The sequence below is a fragment of the Hemitrygon akajei genome, chromosome 6, assembly GCF_048418815.1.
Source record: "Hemitrygon akajei chromosome 6, sHemAka1.3, whole genome shotgun sequence".
Taxonomy (NCBI): domain Eukaryota; kingdom Metazoa; phylum Chordata; class Chondrichthyes; order Myliobatiformes; family Dasyatidae; genus Hemitrygon; species Hemitrygon akajei.
Window position 1 is genome coordinate 113,062,352 of NC_133129.1, and position 24,716 is coordinate 113,087,067.

A 24,716-nucleotide genomic window follows, 5' to 3' on the forward strand; every position below is an offset into this window, starting at 1 on the left:
TTCTGTTTCCATTTTCAATACAGTCTCTGCAGTCCACATGCTTTAGTTTTATGAAACCAAATTTTATCATTCACCTCTTTAAAACCCACAACTGGAATGACACTGCTAAAGGGGTATTGATGGAGAGGTCCCAGGGGAGAAGGAGTGGGGGCATCATGAGGGTGGGTATGTTGGTCAGACAGTGAGGATAGGGACTGGAGCACAGAGGGAGATGAGTGTCGAGGGTTGCTCTGTTGTTCAGACAGTGGGGATGGGGATTTGAATCACTGAGGGAGATGTCTTTCAAGGGTGGTTATGTTGGTCAGACAGTGGGGTTGGGGATTGGAATCACTGACGGAGATGAGTTTCGAGGGTTGCTACGTTGGTCAGACAGTGGGGATGGGGATTGGAGCCACTGAGGGAGATGTCTTTCAAGGGTGGGTATGTTGGTCAGACAGTGGGGTTGGGGATTGGAATCACTGAGGGAGATGTCTTTCAAGGGTGGGTATGTTGGTCAGACAGTGGGGTTGGGGATTGGAGTGCTGAGGGAGATGTCTTTCAAGGGTGGGTATGTTGGTCAGACAGTGGGGTTGGGGATTGGAGTGCTGAGAGAGATGAGTTTCGAGGGTAAGTATGTTGATCAGACAGTGAGAACAGGGATGGGAGCCATTGTGGGAGATGAGTTTTGAGGGTGGGTTCATCGCTCAGACAGAGAGAACGGGGACAGGAGCCACTGTGGGAGACGACTTGGTCGGCTGGGGAAAGGAGTTGTGCCTGGTGCTGGTTAAGAGAAGAGGGAAGATGGAAGCGTGGTAGAGCCGTCTGCACGATAGCCAGCTCTCAACATCAGTAGTGGAGTGAAGGACAGTTACAGCTAAAGTTGAGTGCAAATAGAGGAGTGGGCAAGAGGACACATTGGCACTGGCAGATGTCATCTTCTTCAGTAGTTTCTCAGACAGTCATCCCCCCACCCCCATCACCCATGATACAGTCACAACCAGGGGCACAGACATCCCCTGAGGAAGATCCCTCCTCCCACCCATACACATCTTCTCTTGTGAATGAAAGCTGAGAGTCTCCATTGAGGACTTTACATTTCCCCCTCCTCCTACAGACTCTGTCCTGTGCACTCCTTTCCTATATTGGCAGAGCGAGCTGCCCTGACCCTCCCCCACTGACATGCCACTCCTCTCCCTGAGGTACAGACTTACACCAGAGGGAAGAAGACAAGCACAAAAACATGGAACTGAACTTGCCTGAGATAAGCTGGGCTTACTTCCCTGGAGTGGAGGAAGCTGAGGGGCAGCCTGTATGAAATAGATGAGATGATGAGGCATAGACAGGGCAGAGGGGGTATCAAAAATAAGAAGGCACAGGCTTAAGATGAGAAGGAGCTTTGAACAGAATTGGGGGAGTTTTTTATTTGCACAGATAGAACTTGCCTCCAGAGGGGATGGAATCAGATACAATCTCTATATTTTAGAGGCATTTGAATAAGCAAGTGCTAGTGTAGACATAGTGGGCCAAAGAACCTGTTTCTAGGCTGTACAACTCTGTGACCCTGTGAAACAGGCACCTGATTCAGGGTCATAAGCCAGCACACTTCCTGCTCCTCAAATCCAAGCGCTTCGGAGGTGTTCCACTGGAGACCCGGACCCCACCCACCATCTCAGGATATCTTCTCTGCTTAGACTGCATCCTCCCCATTCTGATCATGTCCTCGCCTACGCGCACACGGTACCACCTACAGTCGCTCCTTCAGAGAGGCTCCACTCAAGTCCCACAGGCTTCAGGTGGTCAAGAGAGTCATTGACTGTCGCTCTGATCAGACCGCAGGGGCGCCTACTCCAGGTTGATGAAAGTGCAGAGCTGGCAGCAGGAGGCGACCCCTTCCTCAAACCCGAACTTCCTCGAGCCCAGCGATGGCAGCAGCATCACTAACAAGGAGCAACCCCAGCCACCAAACTGTGAGTGTGGAGCAGGGAGGTGGGGAGCTGGACTATGAAAACAGTGGCAGGGGAGTCGAGGAGTGTACGGGGGGGGGGGGGGGGTATCACTGAGTTCGGGAATTGCCGGGGGTGGGGACAGTGAGTGTGAGATGAATGTTTCTGTTTGAACGTGTTGGGTATTGTGCATCTTCAGGGCTGAGGTGAGGTCAGTGTGTGTGCATTTGTGTGTGGGTGCTGTCTCAGGCATGGTACGTAGGTGTGTAGGATGCGCAAGAGTGTCAGTGAGCTGAGAAAGTGTCACTGCACAGTTGGTGAAACTGCCAGTGAGTGCGTGGGTCAGTCAGTCAGTGTGTGTGTGTCAGAGAGTGTGCAGTATGTGGGCGTGTCAGTATGTGTGTGTGTATCAGTGTGTGTAATAGTGTGTATGATGAGTGAGTGAGGTATTAACAAAGTCACTCAGCTCCTCACCTCACCTCATTACAACCTTGGTCCAAACATGAACTCCAGAAGAGGCGGAGGCAGAGGGATGAAGGGTGGGGTGGGGGGGGGGGGTGGCTTTGCTAGCCAGGGAAAATGTTACAGCAGTGCTTCGGCAGGACAGATTAGAGGGCTTGTCTACTGAGGCCATATGGGTGGAGCTGAGAAACAGGAAAGGTATGACCACATTAATAGGATTGTATTATAGACCACCTAATAGTCAGCGAGAATTGGAGGAGCAAATCTGCAGAGAGATAGCAGACAACTGCAGGAGACAGAAAGTTGTGATTGTAGGGAATTTTAATTTTCCACACATTAATTGGGACTCCCATACTGTTAAAGATCTAGATGGGTTAGAGTTTGTGAAATGTGTTCAATAAAGTTTTCTAAATCAATATATAGATGTACCAGCTAGGGAGGATGCAATATTAGATCTCCAGTTAGGAAATGAGTAAGGGCAGGTGATGGAAGTGTGTGTAGGGGAACACTTTGGTTCCAGTGATCATAACATCATTAGTTTCAACTTGATCATGGATAAAGATAGATCTGGTCCTCGGGTTGAAGTACTAAACTGGAAAAAGGCCAAATGTGAAGAAATGAGAAAGGATCTAAAACACGTAGATTGGGACAGGTTGCTCTCTGGCAAGGATGTGATTGGTAAGTGGGAGGCCTTCAAAGGAGAAATTTTGAGAGTGCAGAGTTTGTATGTTCCTGTCAGGGTTAAAGGCAAAATGAATAAGAATAGGGAACCTTGGTTCTTGAGGGATATTGGAACTCTGATAAAGAAGAAGAGAGAGATGTATAACATGTATAGACAACAGGGAGGAAATAAGATGCTTGAGGAGTATAAAAAGAGTAAGAAAATACTTAAGAAAGAAATCAGGAAAGCTAAAAGAAGACATTAGGTTGCTTTAGGAGTAAGGATGAAGAATAATCCTAAGAGCTTCTACAGGTATATTAAGAGCAAAAGGATAAAACTGGCCCTCTTGAAGATCAGAGTGGTCGGCTATGTATGGAGCCAAAAGAAATGGGAGAGATATTAAATGGGTTTTTTGCATCTGTATTTACTAAGGAGACTGGAATGGAATCTATGGAAACAAGGCAAACAAGTAGGGAGGTCATGGAACTTATACAGATTAAAGAGGAGGAGGTGCTTGCTATCTTGAGGCAAATCAAAGTAGATAAATCCCCAGGACCTGACAGGGTATTCCCTCAGACCTTGAATGAGACTAGTGTTGAAATTTCAGGGGCCCTGGCAGAAATATTTAAAATGTCAATATCCACAGGTCAGGTGCCGGAGGATTGGAGGATAGCTCATGTAGTTCCGTTGTTAAAAAAAGGCTCAAAAAGTAAACCAGGAAATTATAGGCCGGTAAGTTTGACATCGGTAGTAGGTAAATTATCGGAAGGAATACTAAGAGATAGGATCTACAAGTATTTGGATAGACAGGGACTTATTAGAAAAAGTCAGCATGGCTTTGTGCATGGTAGGTATTGTTTAACCAATCTATTAGAGTTTTTCGAGGAAGTTACCAGGAAAGTGGATGAAGGGAAGGCAGTGGAAGTTGTATACATGGACTTTAGTAAGGCCTTTGACAAAGTCCCGCGTGGGAGGGTAGTTAGGAAGATTCAGTCGCTAGGTATACATGGAGAGGTAGTAAATTCGATTAGACATTGGCTCAATGGAAGAAGCCAGAGAGTGGTAGTAGAGGATTGCTACTCTGAGTGGAGGCCTGTGACTAGTGGTGTGCCACAAGGATCAGTGCTGTGTCCATTGTTATTTGTCATCTATATCAATGATCTGGATGATAATGTGGCAAATTGGATCAGCAAATTTGCTGATGATACAAAGATTGGAGGTGTAGTGGATAGTGAGGAACGTTTTCAAAGCTTGCAGAGGGATTTGGACCAGTTGGAGGAATGGGCTGAAAAATGGCAGATGGAGTTTAATGTGGACAAGTGTGAGGTATTGCACTTTGGAAGGTCAAACCAAGGTAGAACATACAAGGTAAATGGTAGGACACTGAGGAGTGCAGTAGAACAGAGGGATCTGGGAGTACAGATACATAATTCCCTAAAAGTGGCGTCACAGGTGGATAGGGTCGTCAAGAGAGCTTTTGGTACATTGGCCTTTATAAATCAAAGTATTGAGTATAAGAGTTGGAATGTAATGGTGAGGTTGTATGAGACATTGATGAGACTGAATTTGGAGTATTGTGTGCAGTTTTGGTCACCTAATTACAGAAAGGATATTAATAAGGTTGAAAGAGTGCAGAGAAGGTTTACAAGGATGTTGCCGGATTTGAGAAACTGAGTTACAGAGAAAGATTGAATAGGTTAGGACTTTATTCCCTGGAGCGTAGGAGAATGAGGGGTGATTTGATAGAGGTGTATAAAATTATGATGGGTACAGATAGAGTGAATGCAAGCAGGCTTTTTCTACTGAGGCTAGGGGAGAAAAAAACCAGAGGTCATGGGTTAAGGGTGAAGGGGGGAAAGTTTAAAGGGAACATTAGGGGGGGCTTCTTCACGCAGAGAGTGGTAGGAGTGTTGAATGAGCTGCCAGATGAAGTGGTGAATGCGGGCTCACTTTTGACATTTAAGAAAAACTTGGACAGGTACATGGATGAGAGGTGTATGGAGGGATATGGCCCAGGTGCAGGTCAGTGGGACTAGGCAGAAAATGGTTCGGCACAGCCAAGAAGGGCCAAAAGCATTTCTGTGCTATAATGTTCTATGGTTCTATGGTTCTAAGTGAAATGAGAGTAACTGCCCCAAGGCAGTAATTAATGAAGTGAACTCCTGGTAGGCAAAAGAGATTCTTCAATGATAACAGCAAAGTCAGCCTGATGAAATGGAACATTGCACTCTATAGCAGAAATCCGCACAAGAGGGCGCAGCACCACAGGACAGCCACCTCCACTGTGTGTAGAGAACAAGTGACAGCTGACAAAGGAGAGACTGAACAACCAAAAGACCCAACTGCTAACCCCAGCTACCAGTTACTATTGTCCATACAATGCACCGGAATATGTGGATCCCAGATCAGCCTCTATTGTCCTCAGCCACCTGAGGACCCACCAATAAACAACACTTAAGGAGAACATCATACTCAACTCTAGTGATCGCACTACTACGATTACTTGATGGAGTGTGGAATCATGGAGCCCTGCCTCAACTGGAGTCAGGTGGAAAATACTCCGCTGGTTGGAATTGAGCTCAACACAAAGGCGATGGTAGTTGGAGGTCAATCATCACAGTGGCAGCATGGTTCTGCAGGAGTTCCTCAAGGCCAGTGTCCTCAGCTCTTTTATCAATGGTAAGGTCAGAGATGGGCATGTCCACTGTTGATGCCCCACGTTCTCCATCATTCCACTCCTCAGGTGATGAAACAGTCCACACCCTAATGTAGGAAAATCTGCTCCATATCCAGGCCTAAGCTGATAGGTGACATCACATTCACACTACACAAGTCCCGGGGAATGATGATATCCAACCCTCGCCCCCTGACGTTGACCCCTGTTTCTATCACTGATAGTGGGGGATTCAATATCCTGGGGAATCTCACCCCTGACAGTGACCCGTGTTTCTATCACTGATAGTGGGGGTTTCAATATCCTGGGGAATCTCACCCCTGACAGTGACCCGTGTTTCTATCACTGATAGTGGGGGATTCAATATCCTGGGGAATCTCACCCCTGACAGTGACCCGTGTTTCTATCACTGATAGTGGGGGATTCAATATCCTGGTGAATCTCACCCCTGACAGTGACCCGTGTTTCTATCACTGATAGTGGGGGTTTCAATATCCTGGGGAATCTCACCCCTGACAGTGACCCGTGTTTCTATCACTGATAGTGGGGGATTCAATATCCTGGGGAATCTCACCCCTGACAGTGACCCGTGTTTCTATCACTGATAGTGGGGGTTTCAATATCCTGGGGAATCTCACCCCTGACAGTGACCCGTGTTTCTATCACTGATAGTGGGGGTTTCAATATCCTGGGGAATCTCACCCCTGACAGTGACCCGTATTTCTATCACTGATAGTGGGGGATTCAATATCCTGGGGAATCTCACCCCTGACAGTGACCCGTGTTTCTATCACTGATAGTGGGGGATTCAATATCCTGGGGAATCTCACCCCTGACAGTGACCCGTGTTTCTATCACTGATAGTGGGGGTTTCAATATCCTGGGGAATCTCACCCCTGACAGTGACCCGTGTTTCTATCACTGATAGTGGGGGTTTCAATATCCTTGGGAATCTCACCCCTGACAGTGACCCGTGTTTCTATCACTGATAGTGGGGGATTCAATATCCTGGGGAATCTCACCCCTGACAGTGACCCGTGTTTCTATCACTGATAGTGGGGGTTTCAATATCCTGGGGAATCTCACCCCTGACAGTGACCCGTGTTTCTATCACTGATAGTGGGGGATTCAATATCCTGGGGAATCTCACCCCTGACAGTGACCCGTGTTTCTATCACTGATAGTGGGGGATTCAATATCCTGGGGAATCTCACCCCTGACAGTGACCCGTGTTTCTATCACTGATAGTGGGGGATTCAATATCCTGGGGAATCTCACCCCTGACAGTGACCCGTGTTTCTATCACTGATAGTGGGGGATTCAATATCCTGGGGAATCTCACCCCTGACAGTGACCCGTGTTTCTATCACTGATAGTGGGGGTTTCAATATCCTGGGGAATCTCACCCCTGACAGTGACCCGTGTTTCTATCACTGATAGTGGGGGATTCAATATCCTGGGGAATCTCACCCCTGACAGTGATCCATGTTTCTTTCTCCACTTGCCTGAATAAGTGCAGCTTCAACAATACCCAAGAACCTTGACAGCATACAGGGTGTAACAGCCTGTGTGACGGTCACCCCAACCACAACCATTCACTCACTTCACCACCGATGGACAGTACAATAGTTTGTACCACCTAAAGGATGCATTGCAGCAGCTCACCAAGACTCCTCGGACAACAGCTTCCAAACCCACCACCTCTACCAGCTGGAAGGACAAGGTCAGCAAACTCTTACCTGGAAATTTCCATCTGACCCGCACAGCATCTAGACTCGGAAATCTATCCCGCACTATGAGTATTCTTCACTGTCACTGGTTAAAAATCCTGCTGGAACTCTCTCCCTGACAGCACAGTGGTTACATGGAAACCTCTTGAAGGTATCTCAGCACTATCTTCTCAGGGGCTCCTAGGGATGGGCCATTAAATGCTGGTTCAGCCTGCACACACATCCCTTTGACTGGGATGTTTATGAAAGGTTTTACACAGAACTATGACGTGTAGTGCACAATTAGATGGTTCCAGGTAAATATATTTTCTGTGTGTGTGTGTGTGTGTGTGTGTGTGTGTGTGTGTGTGTGTGTGTGTGTGTGTGTGTGTGTGTGTGTGTGTGTGTGTGTGTGTGTGTGTGTGTGTGTGTGTGTGTGTGTGTGTGTGTGTACACGTTACATGCAGACGGTTTGGTAACCTGTATTTGTCATGTGTGTGTTGTGACCCCGTGAACATTATGAACATTAGATGTCTCTGTCACTATTAGAACAGTTGGTCCCAAAGTATGAGTCTAGGGATGTCTTCCTTTACAACCTGTTCAGATTCTTTCATCAATGAGTACCCATTGTTACGGACAAGGCAGTTGGTGTTTGACTACCATGCTGGGAGGCATGTCCCCCGTTTGCGGGAACCACACAATCTCTACACCGTGGCTGGAAGAGGCTCCATACTTCTCCCTCGCTGGCCAATAGAGTGCGAGGTCATCAGGGAGAAAATGCGCCACATTGGTAAGTGCCCAGCAGTGGAGAGAGAGGTCTGACCAGCAGGGGAGGGGCAAGAGGAGTAGGGGAGAGAAACTATGAGTGACTCAGAGGAGAGGGTGTTTGGTGTCTGATACAGGGGCGAGGGTCGTGGTCTGATCTAGGGAGGGTGAGGAGAGGGGTCTGACACAGGAGAGACCATGACATAGGAGCAGATTTAGGCCATTCAGCCCACCGAGTCTGCTCCGCCACTCCATCATGGCTGATCCCAGATCCCGCTCAACCCCATACACCTGCCTTCTCGCCATATCCTTTGATCCCTGAACGATAAGGAAACAATCACCTTCCGCCATAAATTTACACACGGAAATGGCTCTACTGCAGTCTGTGACAGAGCATTCCACAGATTCACTACTCTCTGGCTAAAAAAATTCTTCCTTACCTCTGTTCTAAAAGGTCACCCCTCAATTTTTGAGGCTGTGCCCTCTAGTTCTGGATACCCCCATCATAGGAAACATCCTCTCCACATCCACCCTATTTCTTTCCTTTCAACATTCAGTAGGTTTCAATGAGATCCCCTTGCATTCTTCTAAATTCCAGTGAGTACAGGCCCAAAGCTACCAAATGCGCCTCATGTTAACCCCTTCATTCCTAGAATAATCCTCATGAACCTCCTCTGGACTCTCTCCGATGACAACACATCCTTTCTGAGATATGGGGCCCAAAACTGTTGACAATTCTCCAAGTGTGGCCTGACCAGTGTCTTGTAAAGGCTCAACATTATCTCCTTGCTTTTATATTTTAGGTCTTTATTTGTTGGAGCGTAGAAGATTGAGGGGGGACTTGATAGAGGTATTTAAAATTATGAGGGGGATAGATAGAGTTGACGTGGATAGGCTTTTTCCATTGAGAGTAGGGGAGATTCAAACAAGAGGACATGAGTTGAGAGTTAAGGGGCAAAAGTTTAGGGGTAACAGGAGGGGGAACTTCTTTACTCAGAGAGTGGTAGCTGTGTGGAACGAGCTTCCAGTAGAAGTGGTAGTGGCAGGTTCGATTTTGTCATTTTAAAAAAATTGGATAGGTATATGGACAGGAAAGGAATGGAGGGTTATGGGCTGAGTGCAGATAGGTGGGACTAAGTGAGAGTAAGTGTTTGGCACGGTAGAAGGGCTGAGATGGCCTGTTTCCGTGCTGTAATTGTTATATGGTTATGGTTATATTCTATTCCCCTTGAAATAAATGCTAACATTGCTTTTGCCTTCTTTACCACAGACTCAACCTGTTCATTAACCTTCTTGCACGAGGACAGCTAAGTCCCTCTGCACCTCTGATGTTTGACACTTCTCCCCTTTTAGATAATACTCTGCACTATTGCTCCTTTTACTAAAATGTATTATCATACATTTCCCAGTACTGTATTCCATCTGCCCCTTCTTTGCCCGTTCTTCCAATTTGTCTAAGTCCTGCTACAATCGCATTGCTTCCTCAGCACTACCTATTCCTCCACCTGTCTACGTTTCATCCGCAAACTTTACCACAAAGTTATCAATTCCATTATCTAAATTATTGACAAACAACATGAAAGATAACAGTCCCAATACTGACCCCTGAGGAACACCACTAGTCACTGGCAACCAACCCGAAAAGACCCTCTTTATTCCCACTCACTGCCTCCTGCCAGTCAGTATCACTGTCCATGCCAGTATGTTTCCTGTAATGCCATAGGAATTTATTTTGTTAAGCAGCCTCATGTGGCACCTTATCAAACGCCTTCCTAAAATCCAAGTAAATAAATGACATCCACTGCCTCTATTTTGTCCACCCTGCTTGTTACTTCCTCGAAGAACTCTAACAGATTTGTCAAGCAAGATTTCCCTTTTCAGAAAACATGCTGACTTTGACTTATTTTGTCATTAATCTCCAAGTACCCCTAAACCTCATCCTTAATAATGGACTCCAACACTTTCCCAACCACTGAGGTTAGGCTAGCTGGCCTATAATTTCCTTCATTTCATCTTCCTCCCTTCTTAAAGAGTGGAGTGACATTTGCTATCTTCCAGTTCTCCGGGACCATGCCAGAATCAAGTGATTCTTGAAAGATCATGACCAAAGCAACTGTTATCTCTTCAGCAACTTCTCTCAGGACTCTGGGATGTAGTCTTTGTCTTTGTCCCCCATTGCCACCTCACCAGTATCATTTTCCAGTGGTCCAATATCAACTCTCACCTCCTTTTACTCTTTATATAACTGAAAATACTATTAATATCCTGCTTTATATTATTAGCTAGTCTGCCCTCATATTTCACCTTTCCCCTTCTTATAACCTTTTTAGTTGCCTTTTGTTAGGTTTTGAAAGCTTTCCAATCATCCACCTTCCCACTCACTTTTGCTACATTATATGCTCTTTCCTAGGCTTTTATGTAGTCCTTAACTTCCTTTGTCAGCCACGGTTCCCTACCCCTGCCATTTGAGAACAATTTCTTCTGTGGGACATATCTATCCTGTGCCTTGTGAATTATTTCTGGAAACTTCAGCCACCTCTGCTCCAACGTCATCCCTGCCAGAATCCTCCTCCGATCCACCTGAGCAAGCTCCTCTCTCATGCCTCTGTAATTCCCTTTATTCCTTTGCGATTCTGATACATGTGAGTTATGCTTCTCCCTCTCAAATTGCAGTATGAATTCAATCATGTTATGATCACTGCCTCCCAAGGGTTCCTTTGTGTTAAGCTCTCTAATAAGATCTGGGTTATTACACAACACCCAATCTAAGACAGCCTATCCCTGAGTAGGCTCAAGCACAAGCTGCTCTAAAAAGCCATCTCGTAGGCATTCAACGAATTCCCTCTCCTGCGATCTACGATCTGCGATCTCCTGCGAAATCCTGCGATTTTCCCAGTCCCCTTGCATATTGAATTCCCTCACAATTGTGACATTACCTTTATTACATGCCCTTTTCAGCTCCCTTTGCAATCTCAACCCCACATTTTGGCTACTATTTGGAGGCCTCTATACGATTCCCATAATGGTTTTTTTTCACCTGTCACATACACGAAACTCTGTAACAGTATCAGCAACAATAGAACACACCTGGAGTCTGGTTTTGCTGTTAACAAAACACTATTTTATTAGTAACTACGTCATATAGTAACTTAAACCAGGTAAATCAAGAGTTATTGGTGTTATGCATATATAGGTGTAAATATATAAATCCCCAAACTTCTTCAGGCTTAGGTGGTAAGTGATACAGTCTTACAATGGTAGATAAGAAAAGTTCAGTTCAATCCCCAGGTTAATTAATGCGAGATGTTTGTAATCCAAAGGCGAATGTTGTGAGAAGGCAATTACATCGATATTCACAGATTCCACAACAGCAATACAAAATAACAATAGTGGTAGGTTTTATCTCCAAAGTTGTTCCACTCCATACACAAAATATTACCAACAGTGATCTTCAACGAATATCCTTTCAACACAAGTGGTACCACACCCGAATTCAGCTACAGGATACTCAAACAGAATCCACGTGTGGATTATCACCAACAGTAGCTTTTCACAAAGGGGTCCATCTTCAGGGGAACCACCACCCAGGCAAGGGTCGACACACCGGTAGATTCCACAAGGTTACCCCAAACACACAACGTGACAGCCACTTATCCAGTTCCACGACATATGAAATAACTCCAACGGAGATTTGCCACAGGGGTGCCTTTCTTCAATGAACTACCACACCCAGTCAAAGGGTAAACATTGGATGGCATCCATTAGTCTCGCGAGACCATGGATCTGCGCCTGGAAAGTCTTGCTTCAGCCTCTCCAAGGTGCAAGCCTTGGCAAGGTTGTATGGAAGACAGGCAGTTGCCCAAGCAGCAAGTCTCCCCTCTCCACGCCATCGATTTTGTCCAAGGGAAGGGCAAGGGCCGATACAGCTTGGCACCAGTGTCATCGCGAGAGTTGCCAGAGCGAGGTTGAAAGCAACGTCGAACTGCCTTAGAGACTCCAGCTCCGGATTTGTCCCATAAGTGGGTTTGGCCGCAAGGCAGCGTAAGTTTGAAATCAGAGTTTTCCCTCTCTTAGATGGTCTGCCTTCCCAGGCTGACGAGCTCCATCTACCCAAAAGGGTAAACACACACATGGTATTCACAAAGGTTTTCCCCTCACCAGAGAACCCACTCCTGTGGATTAACTAAGTGACAATCACACTTTTGTATTTGAATGGAATCAAACTCACCCTCATGGGATTTAGAGAGAGAGACCAAATAGTGATCTCTTTGTCAAGTCAAGTCAAGTCACTTTTATTGTCATTTTGACCATAACTGCTGGTACAGTACATAGTAAAAATGAGACAACGTTTTTCAGGACCATGGTGTTACATGAAACAGTACAAAAACTAGACTGAACTACGTAAAAAAACACAAAAACTACACTAGACTACAGACCTACACTGGACTGCGTAAAGTGCACAAAACAGTGCAGGCATTACAATAAATAATAAACAGGACAGTAAGGCAAGGTGTCAGTCCAGGCTTCGGGTATTGAGGAGCCTGATAGCTTGGGGGAAGAAACTGTTACATAGTCTGGTTGTGAGAGCCCGAATGCTTCGGAGCCTTTTCCCAATCGGCAGGAGGGAGAAGAGATTGTATGAGGGATGCATGGGGTCCTTCATAATGCTGTTTCCTTTGCGGATGCAACGTGTAGTGTAAATGTCCATGATGGCGGGAAGAGAGACTCCAATGATCTTCTCAGCTGACCTCACTATCTGCTGCAGGGTCTTGCGATCCGAGATGGTGCAATTTCCGAACCAGGCAGTGATGCATCTGCTCAGGATGCTCTCAACACAACCCCTGTAGAATGTGATGAGGATGGGGGGTGGGAGATGGACTTTCCTCAGCCTTCGCAAAAAGTAGAGACACTGCTGGGCTTTCTTTGCTATGGAGCTGGTGTTGAGGGACCAGGTGAGATTCTCCACCAGGTGAACACCAAGAAATTTGGTGCTCTTAATGATCTCTACTGAGGTGCCATCGATGTTCAGCGGGGAGTGGTCGCTCCATGTCCTCCGTGTCAATAGGTTTCTTCTGTTTCAAACCTATCTCTCCTCTCCTCTCTTCCTGCAAACTTGTTCTAGTTGCAGCAAATTTGTGAGAGTCATTTATCAATACTCTGGATAGATCTCAACTCATCCCTTTTGGGCTACTGAAAGTTTAAACCAGTGACCGACTCACTGGTGTCTTTCATTGACCGAATCCATCTGACTCTAACTGTGTGTTTCTGTGTGTCTTTTACTGTCCTTGTAAAAAGTAAACAAGCTGCAGAGAAACCATAACATCGATTGTCCATCAAATAACTCCATCTCTCTCTCTCTCTCCAAATGAAAATCACAGGCAGAACAAAAGAAATACTTGTACTTTTCTTCCTTCAGAACCTTCACAAGTCACTGCAAAACTGAAAATAAGCAGCTAATTCTCACCATGAAAAGCTTTCACAGATTTTACAAAGAACCAAGAAGCGGGGGGAGGGGGGCACAAAAGCAAATTCACTCCAGAGTAAAATATTTCACCCGACCAACTCTTTTCTTCTGAAGCACAGGATTAACTCAAACTTCCTTCCAATATTGATTGAGTAAACACAGAACCTCTCTCTCTCTCTCTCTCTCTCTCTCTCTCTCTCTCTCTCTCTCTCTCTCTCTCTCTCTCTCTCTCTCTCTCTCTCTCTCTCTCTCTCTCTCTCTCCCTCTCTTCCCTCTCTTCCCTCTCTTCCCTCTCTTCCCTCTCTTCCCTCTCTTCCCTCTCTTCCCTCTCCCCCACCCCCAGTGTCCAAAAGTCACTCTCATTCTCCCAGCATTTTAAAGTGGAAGTCCACAGAAAAAAATTAACCCTAGGGGTACAATAACACACCCTTGCAGTTTCTTAACTCCACCCACAAAGGTTCAACATTCTCCGACCCTGTGTCACCTCTTTCTAAAGACGTAATTCCATCTTTTACCAACAGAGCCACACCACCCCTATGCCTTCCTGCCTGTCCTTTCGATACAAGGTATATCCTTTGATATTAAACTCCCAACTATGGACTTCCTTCAGCCACAACTCAATGATGCCCACAACGTCATACTGACCAATCTCTAACAGCGCCACAAGTTCATCCACTTTATTCTGAATGCTATGTGCTTTAAATACAAAACCTTCAGTCCTGCATTCTTCGCCCTTTTGAATTTTGCCTCTGTGGTATAATTTAACTCTTTGTTCTGTCTGCATTTGTACCCAGTCATTGGCTTGTCCTTCCTTACATTCATCTTCAGCTCTATCATACTGGTTCCCATCCCCAGTATGATAGAGGGGGGAGCAGTGTGTGAACAGACCCAGGGGAAGGGGGTGTGGTCTGAACCAGGGAATGGGGAGAGAAGTCTGACCAAGGGGATGGTGGTGAGAGGGGTCTGACCTGGGGGAGAGGGTGTGGACTGAAACATTACAGTGGGGATTGGGGGTGGTCTGATCCTGGGGAAGGGGTTTAGGGGGGTGGTCTGAATCTGGGGAAGGGGCTTAGGGAGGGTGATCTGATCCTGTGGAGGGGGTTTAGGGGGTGGTCTGACCCTGTGGAAAGGGTTTAGGGGGTTTGTCTGATCTTGAGGAAGGGGTTTGGGGGGGTGGTCTGATCCTGGGGAAGGCATTTAGGGGGGTGATCTGATCCTGGGGAGGGGGTTTGGGGAGTGGTCTGATCCTGGGGAGGGGGCTTAGGGAGGGTGGCCTGACCCTGGGGAAGGGGTTTAGGGGGCAGTCGGATCCTGTGGAAGGGGATTGGGGGAGTGGTCTGATCTTGGGGAGGGTGTTTAGGGGATGGTCTGATCCTTGGGAAGCAGTTTAGTGGTGTGGTCTGACCCTGGGGAGGGGGTTTAAGGGTGGACTGACCCTGGGGAGGGGGATTAGGGGTGGACTGACCCTGGGGAGGGGGATTAGGGGGTGGTCTGAACCTCGAGAAGCAGTTTATGGGGGTGGTCTGATCCTGGGGAAGGGGTTTGGGGGGGTCTGATCCTGGGGAAGGGATTTAGGGGGTGGTCTGACCCTGTGGATGGGGTTTAGGGAGGGTGATGTGACCCTGGGGAAGGGGTTTAGGAGGATGGTCTGACCCTGGGGAGGGGGTTTAGGGGGTTGTCTGACCCTGGGGAGGGGGTTTAGGAGGATGGTCTGACCCTGTGGAGGGGGTTTAGGGAGGGTGGTCTGACCCTGGGGTGGGGGTTTAGGGGGGTTGTCTGATCCTTGGGAAGGGGCTTAGGGGGGTGTCTGACCCTGGGGAAGGGGTTTAGGGAGGGTGGTCTGACCCTGGGGTGGGGGTTTAGGGGGGTTGTCTGATCCTTGGGAGGGGGTTTAGGGGTGTAGTCTGATCCAGTGGAGGTGAGAGAGAATTGTGGTCTGACCTGTAGGTGGGTGGTTGAGGTAGGGTCTGACTGGTGCCAGTTGAGAGGCGGTTTTTTTCTGAACCAGGGAGCGGGTGAGTGTGTGTGGTCTGATAGTCTGTTGCATTGTGCTGGCTTTGGGCTGGGAGCCCTTAGTTGCCAAGTCACTCACTTTGTGCAGTTGTTGACTGGTAGATATACACAGTTCAGCCTCTCTAATGAACCTTGCTCCCATTCACAGGAAGTCACAAAGCCTAGGCTCCCCGTTCCTCAGCCCCAATACCTCAAAACCCCATTGTGTAAATTAGACAGGGTTGTTTGATTGGTGAAGTATCTGGTCATTTTTAGGAAGTACAAGAGTGGGCGAGCATGGAAAAGGGCTCTTCAGCGCCATGCTGACCAAAATTCCCATTCAAGCTAGTCTCATGTGCCTATATTCCTTTAAACCTTTCTTGTCCTGATTTTAAGTGTGTGAGTGTGAGGTACTGTGAGAATAGGTTTGGGCATTTTGGCATTCTGTTGTGTTAATTTGGGTGTTTCAGGATTCAAAGAAAGCTTGTTCAATGGATAGGAGAATTGTAATTGTGCTTGTGGATTGTCTGGACTGATACTGTTTTGTTTGGGACTGCTGTTGGGTGATTTAATTGACATGTAAAACATCAATATCATCAGATAAAGGAGACATGGAAGGTTGCATCTGCTGGAGAAACTGGAGGAACTCAGTGAGCTGGTCTTGAGGGGGTTTGGATGTTGGTGTAAAGGTAGATGTCACATGTAGAGGCTGTTAGGAAGGAAAGACAGTCAGTTGGATGGGTTGAAATGAATCTAATATGAAAAGGATCGGAACAAGGGTGATGAACTCAGAGCTTTGATCAGTAAATGGAAGCTTGGCTGTCATAAGGACAGAGATGCATGCTAGATGTTCCAGAGTTTAGATCTTTCAAAAGGGACATGCGGGGAGATAAAAGAGGTGTGGGGGTGGTATTGCTAGTCAGGGACAATATCACAGCGGCGGAAATGGAGGATGTTGTGGAGGAATCATCTACTAAGTCAAGGTGGGTGGATGTCAGAAACAGGAAGAGTGCAATCACTCTATTGGGAGTATTCTATAGCCCCCACCATAGCAGCAGAGAAACAGAGGAGCAGATGAGCGGCATATTTTGGTAAGATGCAAAAATAACAGGGTGATCATGGGTGATCTCAATTTCCCTCATATTGATTGGTATTGCCTTAGAGGGGAGAGAATATTTTAGGATGTGTCCAGGAAAGATTCCTGACAAAATATGTGAACAGGCTAGCTAGAGTACAGGGTATACTGAGGATGAACCTAGTCAGATCTCTCAGAGTGTGAACATTTCAGATATAGTGAGCACAACTCCCTGGCTTTTAACATAGCTTTAGACAGCTAAAGGAGCAGATGGTGTAGAAAAGTACTTAATTAGGGAATGGCAAATTATTAGCAGGAACTTGGGAGTGTAAACTGAGGGAAATGCATAACGGAGATGTGGAACTTGTTGGTTGTGGCCATTTATTAAGTGTAGTAAGAACAAAGAACAAAGAAAAGGCAAAGAACAATGTTGTATACTAAGAGCTAGCACAGACTGGACAACGAGACATTCCAGTGATAAGACTAACCTATGAAATAGCCAGATTCATTGGCATGGCACCCGCTGCACAAAAACTTCTAGAAAATACAGAATCAGTTATACTACAATTACTAATATAATCACTGAACAATTACACCAATGTACATAGGTTTTTATATAAAAATACAACAAGCATATGCGAAAAATAACAATTTTATTCTCTAACCCAAAGGTACCAAAATAGTGAAGTGTGAGGGGGAAGAGTAGGAGAGGGCTTGGAAGGAGAGTGTAAAAGTGGAAGAGTGTATGGAGGGAAAACAGGAGGGAACAGGAGCAGGGTGGGTGGAAACAGTGTGGTTAGACTGACAGACAATATGAATGGGATGGTGTTATGCAGGTTGGAGGGGTGCACAGAGGTTGACAATGAAATGGACAGGTGGGCATGGGAGATGTCCAATGCCCAGTATCTCTGATTCTGTGAACTGGGCAGTTGTTGCATGAGGGAGTGGAGTGGGGGAGGGAGATGCTACAGAGCCCTCAGGTGAGACCTCACAATGGTCTTGCACATTATTGTCTGCACTGCACTTCCTGTGTAACTGCAACACTTTATTCTGCACTGTTACTGTTTCACCTTGAACTATCTCAATGCACGGATGGAATGAATTGATCTGTATGACCAGTATGCAAGACAGGTTTTTAACTGTACATGCCAAAATAATCAACCAATTTATCAATGTGTTCTGGATTAAGATGTAGATGAGACTGTTGTGTTCTGGTGAAAATGAATGATCGATTTTTATTATGCAGAGTGGAGCCCACCAGAACCGGAGAAGCTGTACCAGCCCAGCCACCAGGAGTACATGCCCGCCTGCTTGGGGGATGAAGGGAAAAACACAGTGTTTGCCATTGATGCAGGTAATCTCCACACTGTTCCTGACCAAGGCCATGGCTTCTCCCAAAATATCCAGCAGTCAGCTCCCACTACAACATGATTTTGTATTTAGTAATAAGTCTGCATTTGTATACTCAATAATCTCAATAACTCAATAATATACTCAATAACCTGACTCCTTGGGTGGTAGGAGCAGGGTGTGTGGAGGTGATGGTTGTATTACCTTCCTACTTTTGCATCCAATCTCCATAGCAAAGTGATAGCACCCTGTGAACTTTACTAAATACTTGCTGTATCTACATACCAACCTTCGCTGAATTGTGCACAGAGGCACCCTGACGACTCTGCATCTCTCAGCTCTACACTCTCGCCCATTGGTGAAAATTGTGAATGAGGCCTAAAGGGCTTGAGATTTCTGTTTGTATTTCCAGTTAATTGTATGACCAGCTTTAGGGTAGTTGTCTTCATTGACAGACTATCTCCCATTCCCAAATCTCTGCAAACAGGTTACCTCCCATTCCCAATCAAATCCAAACAGAGTATTTCCTATTCCCATCCTCTGCAGACCGACTATCTCCCATTCTCAATCCTCTGCAGACTCACTGTCTTCCATTCCCAATACTGTCTCCCTAATCCTCAGAGAACAGTCTGTATTTACTGTCACTGTCTGTGTTTCACTGTCTCTGCCTGTGTTTATGGTCACTGTCTGTGTTTACTCTCATTGTCTCTGTTTACTAACACTTTGTTTGCCGACACTGTCTGTGTTTCAATGTCCCTGCCTGTGTTTCACTGTCCGTGTGTGTTCACTGTCACCATCTGTACTTCACTGTCACAGTCTGTGTTTACTGTCACCGTCTATGTTTCACTGTCACCATCTGTGCTTCACTGTCACTATGTTTCACTGTCACTCTCTGTGTTTCATTGTCACTGTGTTCCACTGTCCCTGTGTGTGTTTCACTGTCACTGTCTGTGTTTGGGTCTGATGTTATGCATTATCACCTTATCATCTTACAGCTAGCAAAGATTCTTACTTCACCTTTTCCCGTGTCGGAGGTCACCGCGGCCCCTTGAGCACTGCTATGGTTGATACAAGTGGTAAAAATTCCGGCACTCTGATCTTCGAATCAAGGTTTGAGAGTGGAAACCTGCAGAAAGCGACTAGAGTGTGAGTAGATTCAGCCCTGCCTCTATCTGGAACAAACTGGGACATTGTTTCACTGGGTTCCCATCTCCCCAGTCACCTCCACCCACACTGGTTGCTGACACCCGTGTAGTTGGCCTTCTGTTCTGTTAGCCCGACTTTCGTTCCTCCATCTATTTTCTCTCTGCTCTTCTGTCTCCATATAAACCTACAGGTGCTGGAATGCTGTAGGTTGAGATTGTGACAAAATTTTCCCTGTTGTTTCATCAATCTCAAACGACAACAGCTTTAGTCCACAAACACAGAAAATCTACAGAAACTCAAAATGCAAAGCAGAACCTACAAAATGCTGGCGGAACTCAGCAGGCCAGGCAGCATCCTCCTCAGACTCCAACTTCTCTTCCTACCCAGTCCTGATGAAGGGTTCTGGCCCAAAACGTCGACTGTTCACACTTTTCCATAGATGCTGCCTGGCCTGCTGAGTTCCTCCAGCATATTGTATGTAAGCAGCTTAATTAATTGGGCCTATCTCATCTCAAAGTAAAGTGTTCAGGACCACCTCTCCCTGGGGAATTGTGTTTGTTGCACAGCTCCACCCTCAGCAGAAATGAGGAGTCAATTATTCTGTCTGGCCGGCCCGGTGAGGCCATAGATCACATCCCTGCACGGCTATGTGAAACATGCATGGAACCAGAAATGGCTCTTTATGAATGGTGAATAATCACAGAACCCACCCAGATACAGGGAGATCCCCGGTAGTGATATGACGTTGATTGTAGTAACCACTCATGACCCAACCTGTCACCCTCCCATTACCCCTATCACCACCCTCCCATTACCCCCCCACCGTCACCCTCCATTGCCCTATCACCCTCCCATTACTCCCACCGTCACCCTCCCATCACCATCCTGATGCCGTCTCATTGCCTCCCCTCAACCTCACATCTCCCCCTTGTCACTGTGCCATCACTACACATCACTCTCCCATTTACCCCTTGTCACCCTCTCATTAACTCCTCTCTCACTCCCATTACCCCTTATCACCCTCCCATTACCTCTTGTGACCACCCCCTTGACCTGCCCCATTACCAACCACCCTGCCGTTTTCCAGCCTGGTAATTTACCAACCCCCCGCCCCACTGCCCCTCAAGAGCTGCCCCGATACCAGTCACCCTGCCATTTTCCATATAGCCATATAACAATTACAGCACGGAAACAGGCCATCTCAGCCCTTTTAGTCCATGCCGAACGCTTACTCTCACCTAGTCCCACCGACTTGCACTCAGCCCATAACCCTCCATTCCTTTCCTGTCCATATACCTATCCAATTTTACTTTAAATGACAATACCAAACCTGCCTCTACCACTTCTACTGGAAGCTTGCTCCACACAGCTACCACTTTGAGTAAAGAATCCAATTTACCACCCCATCATCCAGATCATTAATGTATATGACAAACAACATTGGAACCAGTACAGATCCCTGAGGCACACCACTAGTCACCGGCCTCCAACCTGACAAACAGTTATCCACCACTACTCTCTGGCATCTCCCATCCAGCCACTGTTGAATCCATTTTACTACTTCAATATTAATACCTAACGACTGAACATTCCTAACTAACCTTCCATGCAGAACCTTGTCAAAGGCCTTACTGAAGTCCATATAGACAACATCCACTGCTTTACCCTTGTCAACTTTCCTCGTAACCTCTTCATAAAATTCAATAAGATTTGTCAAACATGACCTTCCATGCACATATCCATGTTGACTGTTCCTAATCAGATCCTATCAGAGAATCAGATAATTATATATACCATCTCTAAGAATACTTTCCATTAATTTACCACCACTGACGTCAAACTTACAGGCCTATAATTGCTAGGTTTACTCTTAGAACCCTTTTTAAACAATGGAACAACATGAGCAATACGCCAATCCTCCGGCACCATCCCCGTTTCTAATGACATTTGAAATATTTCTGTCAGAGCCCCTGCTTTTCAAGAGGGGCTGGATGGATCCAAACACAGGACGCAGGCACTGAAGTACTGGGGGGGGGACAGGATGGGGATGCCATGGCATTTAAGGGTAGCTGGGGTTCAGGCAGATAGAGTTCAGGCAGGCGGAGCGGAGCGGGCTCCCGAAGTTCAGGTTCAGGCAGACAGGTCCCCGAGGTTCAGGCAGACAGACAGACAGATAGGTCTAGGTGGCGATAGGCTAGTGGAGAGCCCTCCCTGGGTGGGCCGCATGTATCCCGGGTAGGGGCGCCTCCCAGGCGGAAACACCGGAGGCCTGGGCACGACGCGGACCCCTAGGCGGGTGCAGGCACTATCCCAGAGTTCGGGCGGAAGAGAAGGAGGGGGCAGAACCCCCCGCCGGGCCGCGGCCCATCGGCCAGAGCCGCCCGACGGAGGCAAGGGATAGGAACAGACAGAACCCCCGCCGGGCCGCGGCCCATCGGCCGGAGCCGCCCGACGGAGGCAAGGGATAGGAACAGGCAGAACCCCCGCTGGGCCGCGGCCCATCGGCCAGAGCCGCCCGACGGAGGCAAGGGATAGGAACAGGCAGAACCCCCGCCGGGCCGCGGCCCATCGGCCGGAACCGCCCGACGGAGGCAAGGGATAGGAACAGGCAGAACCCCCGCTGGGCCGAGGCAGGTCAGCCAGACGTGCCCGACAGGGGCAAGGGGTAGGAACGGGCATAGGTCCAGGTTGACCAACACAACAGCCATGACAACGGGAGATTCAGAAACGGCCGGCAGACAGCGCGACCACGCGAAAAACAAAACCGAGCGGAGAAGCGGGACCAGCGCATGGGAAGAAAGGTGGGAGAGTGGACCAACCTGGCAGTACTGGTACAGGCAGAGAAGCACGATGAAGAATAGGTCTGAGCCCAGGCGGGATAACAGAATGCAGAGACGAGTTCGGAGCCGGCAGGGAAACAAAACGACCACCCGTCTGGTCCCAGTCCCAAGGCCCCTTATAAACACCTGCAGCTCAATGAATTACAGGTGTGTCTCCTTGAAACAGGAGGGTCCTAACTAGATCACCGGTGACGGGAGGGACAACTGCAGGACCCGGAGTCCGGAGCCCCCGGACTGGATCAAAACCTGGAACGCAGTTCCGGATCGGACCCTGACACTGCTATTTCTACACTAACTTCCCTTAAGGTCCTAGGGAATATCCTGTCAGGACTCCGGAGATTTATCCACTTTTATATTCCTTAAAAGCGCCAGTACTTCCTCCTCTTTAATTGTCATAGTTTCCATAACTTCCCTACTTGTTTCCCTTACTTTACACAATTCAACATCCTTCTCCTTAGTGAATACCGAAGAAAAGAAATTGTTCAAAATCTCCCCCATCTCTTTTGGCTCCACACATAGCTGTCCGCTCTGATTCTCTAAGGGACCAATTTTATCCCTCACTATCTTTTTGCTATTAATATAACTGTAGAAACCCTTTGGATTTATTTTCACCTTACTTGTCAGAACAACCTCGTATCTTCTTTTAACTTTTCTAATTTCTTTCTTAAGATTCTTTTTACATTCCTCGAGCACCTCATTTACTCCATGCTGCCCATATTTTCTGCAGATCTCTCTCTTTTTCCGAATCAAGTTTCCAATATCCCTTGAAAACCATGGCTCTCTCAAACTTTTAACCTTTCCTTTCAACGTAACAGGAACATAAAGATTCTGTACCCTCAAAATTTCACCTTTAAATGACCTCCATTTCTCTATCACATCCTTCCCATAAAACAAATTGTCCCAATCCACTCCTTCTAAATCCTTTCACATCTCCTCAAAATTAGCCTTTCTCCAATCAAAAATCTCTACCCTGGGTCCAGTCCTATCCTTCTCCATAATTATATTGAAATTAATGGTAGTGTGATCACTGGACCTGAAGTGCTCCCCAACACATACCTCTGTCACCTGACCTGTCTCATTCGCTAACAGGAGATCCAGCCTGGGCATTTACCGTGTGAATTGCCCTTTATCCTGTTCCTCTGTTGCAGCGACACCTACGAGTACGAGCTGACTCTGCGAACTGACCTCTACACCGACAGACACACGCAGTGGTACTACTTCCGAGTCCAGAACATGCAGCCCGGAGTGACGTACCGTTTCACCATCATCAACCTGATGAAGCGCGCCAGCCTGTACAGCCAGGGCCTGAAGCCGCTGCTGTACTCGGAGCGAGAGGCAGAGCTGAGTCAAGTGGGCTGGCACCGCGTGGGCCAGGACATCTGCTACTACAGGAACAACCTGGGCCAGGAGGGCAAGAGGCTGTACTCTCTCACCTGGACCTGCCAGTTCCCCCACGCCAATGACACCTGCTTCTTCGCCCACTCCTATCCCTACACTTACTCAAACCTGCAGGGCTACCTGAGTGTCATCGCCAGCGACCCTGTCCGCTCCCAGTACTGCAAGCTGCGGGTACTCTGCCGCAGCCTGGCAGGGAACGTGGTCCATGTGTTGACCATCACCTCTCCAAGCGGCAGTCAGCAACCCCACCCACACAAGCAGGCAGTGGTGGTCACTGCCCGCGTCCACCCCGGTGAGACCAATGGGTCTTGGGTTATGGTGGGCTTTTTGGACCACATCCTGGGTAGCTCCGATGATGCCCAGCTCCTGCGGGACACGTTTCTCTTTAAGGTGGTGCCCATGCTGAACCCCGACGGTGTGATCGTGGGGAACTACCGCTGCTCGTTGACTGGCCGGGACCTGAACCGCAACTACAGCACAGTGCTTCGAGACTGCTTCCCCTCCGTGTGGCACACCAGGAACATGGTGCAGAGGTGGGTAACTTCCCCTCCGTGTGGCACACCAGGAACACGGTGCAGAGGTGGGTAACTTCCCCTCCGTGTGGCACACCAGGAACATGGTGCAGAGGTGGGTAGCTTCCCCCCCCCATGTGACACACCAGGTACATGGTACAGAGGTGGGTAGCTTCCCCCCCCATGTGACACACCAGGTACATGGTACAGAGGTGGGTAGCTTCCCCCCCCATGTGACACACCAGGAACATGGTGCAGAGGTGGGTAGCTTCCCCCCCCCCCCATGTGACACACCAGGTACACGGTACAGAGGTGGGTAGCTTCCCCCCCCCATGTGACACACCAGGTACATGGTACAGAGGTGGGTAGCTTCCCCCCCCCCCCATGTGACACACCAGGTACACGGTACAGAGGTGGGTAGCTTCCCCCCCCCCATGTGACACACCAGGTACACGGTACAGAGGTGGGTAGCTTCCCCCCCCCCCCCATGTGACACACCAGGTACACGGTGCAGAGGTGGGTAGCTTCCCCCCCCCATGTGACACACCAGGTACACGGTACAGAGGTGGGTAGCTTCCCCCCCCCCATGTGACACACCAGGTACACGGTACAGAGGTGGGTAGCTTCCCCCCCCCCCCATGTGACACACCAGGTACACGGTACAGAGGTGGGTAGCTTCCCCCCCCCCCCCATGTGACACACCAGGTACACGGTACAGAGGTGGGTAGCTTCCCCCCCCCCCCCAT

At 47.9% G+C, this 24,716-nt stretch overlaps 1 protein-coding gene across 1 annotated transcript in view; it reads left to right on the forward strand.

The window, feature by feature from the left end:
* agbl2 (AGBL carboxypeptidase 2) overlaps positions 1-24,046 on the forward strand; it is an 83,825-nt gene extending 59,779 nt beyond the window's left edge. The window contains exons 3-7 of the mRNA XM_073050047.1: positions 1,809-1,946; positions 8,033-8,218; positions 17,971-18,078; positions 19,070-19,220; positions 23,209-24,046. Of these exons, the coding sequence (XP_072906148.1) occupies positions 1,809-1,946; positions 8,033-8,218; positions 17,971-18,078; positions 19,070-19,220; positions 23,209-24,046 (1,421 nt within the window). The remainder of the gene's footprint in view (positions 1-1,808; positions 1,947-8,032; positions 8,219-17,970; positions 18,079-19,069; positions 19,221-23,208) is intronic.
* The last annotated feature ends 670 nt before the right edge of the window (positions 24,047-24,716 follow it).